Source organism: Vitis riparia, chromosome 12 (genome assembly GCF_004353265.1).
Source record: "Vitis riparia cultivar Riparia Gloire de Montpellier isolate 1030 chromosome 12, EGFV_Vit.rip_1.0, whole genome shotgun sequence".
NCBI classification, from domain to species: Eukaryota; Viridiplantae; Streptophyta; class Magnoliopsida; order Vitales; family Vitaceae; genus Vitis; species Vitis riparia.
Window position 1 is genome coordinate 20,251,292 of NC_048442.1, and position 6,000 is coordinate 20,257,291.

The 6,000-nt window shown below is 38.1% G+C and overlaps 1 protein-coding gene across 1 annotated transcript; it reads right to left on the reverse strand.

Moving 5' to 3' along the window:
- Positions 1-1,574: 1,574 nt before the first annotated feature.
- Positions 1,575-2,669, reverse strand: LOC117927294 (senescence-specific cysteine protease SAG39-like). The gene is made up of 2 exons (XM_034846770.1): positions 2,240-2,669; positions 1,575-2,164 (listed from the first exon to the last, which is right to left on the reverse strand). The coding sequence occupies exons 1-2, from the start codon at positions 2,667-2,669 to the stop codon at positions 1,575-1,577; spliced, it is 1,020 nt and encodes a 339-aa protein (XP_034702661.1).
- Positions 2,670-6,000: the final 3,331 nt, after the last annotated feature.

Below are 6,000 nucleotides of genomic sequence, written 5' to 3' on the forward strand. Positions count from 1 at the left end.
CCTCAACCCTTCGTATCATGCTCACCCTAGCTCTATCCTCACATTGACCGATACGACAACTAGATATCCAGAATGCATTCCTTAATAGGGACCTTCAGGAACAAGTCTACATGCACCAGCCACCTGGGTTTATCAATAACCAATTCCCATCCCATGTATGCTGTCTTCACAAAGTCCTCTACGGCCTCAAACAAGCCCCCAGAGCTTGGTTCACCAAATTAAGTAACTCTCTAATTGAATTGGGATTTCAATGCTCCCGGGCTGACAGCTCTTTGTTTTTCCAGTACATAGATACAGAAGTTCTAATTCTTTTAATCTATGTAGATGACATTCTCATCACCGGTAGTGATACCTCTCAAGTAAATTCCTTCATTTCTCACCTAAGCAACACATTTGCACTTCGGGACCTTGGCACTTTGGGTGTTGAAGCACTCATCGACTCAATTCCTCCATCTCAACCAATGGAAGTATATTCAGGACCTTCTCAAAAGAACCAGCATGCTTGATGCTAAATCAGTTATCACCCCGGGTGCTCTGGGTAAACAACTCTATGGTTTATGGAGATCCTCTTCCTGATCCTACGCTATTCAGAAGCATGATTGGAGCCCTTCAATATGTAACTCTCAGAAGACCGGACTTATCCTTTGTTGTTAACAAAGCTCGCCAATTTGTGGCTCATCCTACAACAAACTCACTGGTGTGCAGTCAAGAAAATCCTTCGCTATCTGAAGGGCACACCCTCGCATGGTCTTCTACTACATGTTTCTTCCTCCCTTGATATTCAAGGGTATACTAATGCAGATTAGGCATCTTGTCCCGACCATACATTAAAGCCTGGAGGTAAGATGCACCTAGTGCCATATTATTGGAGAGTTGTTCTGGCCTTGTGGTACTAAGTCCAAAAAAATGCGACATTCTATGACCTGCTATATCAAAATGATGGATATGTATCATAACTTGGGCATGGAGCACGCAATGAGTGGGTCATGTATAATCTGCAAAATAAGACTCCAACGCCACAGGCAACAGCTAGGATTGATGAATTAAATGAACAGGCTTGAATTGAATTAATATAAAGTTGGCTCAAGGGGTTCATGTAATAAAAGGTTTCCATCAGCTATATATCAATCGGATGGCCTCACCGATGAATAAGTTAAGTCTGAGAAAGATGTTCAAGAGTTTTGATACCCATATCCTGATAGCAATTTTGATTGATATAGATTCACTATACTAATCAAGTTGGCTCTATTATGAATGCATGGCTATTGCAATGTCAACATTTTTTTTTCTTTTGAGGTGTCATTTTCCATCCTTATTCCTTTTTTTGTTCAGTCTGCTACTCTTAGCATGAGAACTCCCCTCCTTTCTCATTCAAAACACAGAAGTAGGAAAGAACCAGCTGAAGGTGTACGTTCATATTTATATGTTATGGTCCATACATAATTCTGTGGACTCTTTTGACTACAGGAGGTCCTTGCTGAATTATACACAACTATAGATTAGAAATTATAAGCCCACGTCTTGTAATTAATTAACCACAGATTAGTTGGGATTGCCTTTATTTGTAATTAATTTTATGCAGTGGGGTAAGATGCTTGCATTGCAATTCCACAGAGACCTTCCTTTGCTGTGACATCTCTTTGCATCCGTATGTAACCTTCTTCGCCCCATCCTGTGCCCCATGAGTTCTTCACCAGCCAATACTTCATCCCATCATCGCTGGTTCCGTAACCAACCGCAGAAACACCATGGTCTAGTTCTGTGCCACACTGTCCTGTAAACACACCACTTGAATAGAATTGGAACTCAGACCCCCCAGCATCAATGGCAACTGCAACAGGTTGATGGGCAACAGCCTTTTGTAAAGCCTTCTCATTGTTGGCAGGCACGTCTTCATACCCCTTTATCTTGGCTGCAGGGTGGGCTTCCTTCTTGCTGTTGCAGGTGCCATCATCTCCCTCGTAAGGGTAGGTAGCTTCAGAGGCGAGACCATGAATTTGGATGAATCTGAAGGCATCATCTATTAGACCACCACTGCAGCCTTGATTCTCTCCACCAGTGTCACAGTCAACCAGCTCTTGTTCAGAAAGAGAGATCAACTTACCAGTTGTTATCTGGGTAATCCCTTCCGTTGCTGCCACCGCTGAAAATGCCCAGCAAGACCCTGCAATATTTTGACTATGAGAAGTAAGAAAATGTCAAGAGTTTTCTACTGTTATCTTTAATGATTACCACTCACCGCATTGTTGTTGGTCTTTGATGGGAGTTACAGCTCCTTTCTTCCTCCAGTCAATGGTAGATGGGACTGCAGTAACATTTTCATATTTGAAAGTAGTTGCCTCCGAGCAAATATGTGCTTTGAATCTATTTCGTAAGCTTCTGAATTCTTCATTCGTAAGATCTGCAAACTCATTGATGCTTAGCTTGTAGGTTTTGTCCATGGCTTTGTTGAAAGATTCTATACGAGCCACGTTGTCCTTGAATATCTTGAAACGCTTCTCCTTCTCATTTGCATCCTTATACATACGCCCATAGCGAGCCATCCAATCCTCATGCCTCTCGTACATTGATGCCTCATGAAGGCTGCGGGATGTGCCTTGAGATGCCCAAGCGGCCAAAATGAAGAGCAAAGCCATGGAGACATATTGGTATTGGTTTGTGGAAGCCATGATACTGGTACGTAGCAGTAGGAACATCCACCTAAGAGCTCTCTAGAGGTTTATATAGCAAAAAAACATACACAGTACTGCCAAAGAAAACCTTGATGGTTAATCTCCGTGCCTTAGAAAATTTTCTGATTTGGACCCATCTCCATGGGCTACTTTGTTTAGTATGATTTCGTCGACTTACTCTTTCAACTGTCTTTTTTTGTACATGTGCTATATATTAGTCTCTAGCTTGTTCATGGATCAAATCCTAAATTGTCTTTAGTCTTTTCTTTTTGTATGTAATCGGTTCTCATCATGAGATGTGTTTGCCTTGTTTTCATCTTATCAGCGTAACGTTTCATTCATAAACATAAGCGAAAGGTTTATCATACTACAAAACACTAGATAGATGACGAAAGAATACGTACGCGACCATTAGAAAGGAGTTATAAAGGTATTATATAAGATGGGATTCCAAAGATGTCATAGAAGGCTTCAAAGCGAGTCTAGGAACAAGCCAATTAAGATGGCCGGAGCAAACACTGATGAATGATTGACATACGGATGGCATTCCAAATCATTAAAATAACTCCTACCTAAAGATTAATGGCATGTTGTGGTTCCAATTAATAAATGAGGATTATTCAATCAAGCTTTACATACATTTTTGAGATGTGTCCATTTCTCATCCCAGTGCATGGTATATATGCATTAACAAATGATGATCACTGTGTTTATATTCAAAAGAAAAAAGCACAAAACTCAAAGACCTATTAGGTGTCCTTGAATACAAGAAGAGATAGTAGCAATCTATGGTTTGGAATTGGCCTAATTAGTTAATACAAATAATCGTCTGCTTCAGCAAAAACTAAAATTTGTAAGCATGCACAGAATTAGCAACTATAGCAGTGTTTCTCATGTATCAGAGTCTGGTCCAGCTCTCTAATCTGTTACTTCTAGTGTCTTTGCCTTATCCTTAGAATTTGGCCTTTTACATCCCTAATGGTCATTGCATTGATATTCTAGTTAGCCCAAGGCTTCCCCACCATTGACTTCGATGATTACAAAATAAAATGATGACAATCTAATTTGTGTGTCAAGTGTTGTTTATCAAATTTAAAATTTCCCAAATCATACTTGCAAAAGAGCAGTTAGGATAAAGACATCAAAATCATGCACAACATGGAGGATCCACTAAGCTTAAAGACAATTTTTAATTGGGATAAAATATTGTAAAGTTGAGGTGCACCCACTAGAATCAGATGAAAATAACTTTAAAGGCATCTATTGATTCAAAAACCCGTTCAATAAAATTAATTTAAATTCTTCAAAAATTGGATGATGAGAAGGAAAATCAATATTTTTATGCTTAGAAGGGTTTTGTAAAATTAATAAGAGCATGCTAGTCGGTTTCCCCAAGTGTTTTTAAGCTCAAAAGCTGACATTTTTCAAAGTTAATGTTGAGGTGTGACAGTACAGATGCATTTGTAAGGGAAATCCTTAATCGGCTGGTCTTGGAGAGGCTAAGGGAGCCTCAATTGGTTAAGGACTAGCTGAGCTCAACCTCAACCAGTTGACAAGTGGCTTGTATAGAAACGTTGGCAATGTTAACGGTTGACTAGCTTACGATTAAGGTTTTACCTCAATCGGTCAAGCATCAATCAATCGGTTCTCAACCAATCAAGGTTTCTACGGCTTAATGGTCACATGCAATTGTAACTTTGGCTGGTTTCTTAGTTGACCACCCACTGGATTGGTTGACCTAAAAATATGCCTAACAACTAATTAATTTCACACTAAAAAACTCCTATTTAAAGCTCTTTGATCATTTATGCATATACCAATCTTAAGCAATTACCATGCAATTTATTAAATAGCTTCAAAAGTATTTGTTGAGTGCACATCCTTTCATTTAGCATTCCTTTATTCTAAATTTTCCCTTTGCATCGAGCCTCAAATTGCAACACTAAGAAGTTAATCTTGGAGAGTTTGTGTGTGTAACTTGTGAAACTTGTGAAACTTGTTTTTCGAGTGTGAAGAATTATAAAGGCATATTACAGCCTTACATCCAAGTCTAAAAAATTGAAAGTTTTAATTGAAAAAAGTTTTAGCATTGGTTGATGAGTCTTAAACTCAAGTTAAAGTAAGAAGAAATTGATATAGATAATTGTTAAACTATTATAAACATGTTACCCGTATCTTTGTATCCTTATCTTTGAAGGTATAAACGGGATGATGTGATCAGGTTAAAGAGAATTCTCTCATACTTATTCCTCCTTGTAAATTCATTCTTCATCCCTACTTTATTCCCCATCTTAGACTATGTAAAGTAAGGGTAAAGAATCTCATCGAAGGGAACAAATTCTTGAGTAGGAGATAAATTCACATTTATTTTTTAAAAAAAAAATTAATTATAAATTAATAATATATTTAAATATCAAATTATATAGTATATTACTTTTTAAAAGTACATATATATCCCCTAACCCTAACACCACTCCCCATCTCTGCCCGATGGGCACCCGACCTAATGGGTTTTCTTAACCATCCCTACTTATTGCCTTTTACTTGGCAACTACTTATTGTCATTTGCCTCATAAATTGCTAAATTTCAAGGGAGAAAAAAAAAAAAACAAAAGGGAAGAAAAAAACAGAAGAAGATGTGCATACCATGAAATTGTTTAGCTTTGTCTTCACAATTCTAAGACTTTCAAAATGGCATCATCTTTGCTAATCATCGCTTTAGGGTGTAGCAGGTGTGCAAGTCAGTTGTCACCCCTAATTATAATTTTCCTTGTTAATAACAAATTAATAATGAGACAAATTTCTTTTATTCTCAGCTGCCTAGATGAACTCCAAATCAACTTGCATTAGACTGCAAACGATATTCCAATGTATACATTTGCTATATCATATTGTGAATTGCTGGAGGATCAAGTCCTCTACCACTTAGCTCTTCGTGGTCGATAGGTGATTCCCTAAATTTATGTGAGAGGATCCAGACTCTTAAACTAATCGAAAGGCCATTTTACACAGCAAATATGAGGTTTTCTTGGGTTGATGATGCTTCTACATTAGGATCAAATTATTAAATCATGTTAATTTTTTCGAAGTAAAGAAATTGCCAGACCTAGCTTCCACTATAATATGACTAGCTTTCTCCTGTCAATTTATCTGCCAAATCCCTCCATCGGCTCCACTCAGACTTTCTCCATGGCTGGATTGCCCCCAATGCCATGGAAAACAAATATCCAACCTCTGCTTTCCATGCAATTAATGTCCAAGCAAACCCTTTGTGAACAGCTGCATCATTTTTCTTGCCTAGAAAACTGGCCCAGAAAAGAATAGTTTG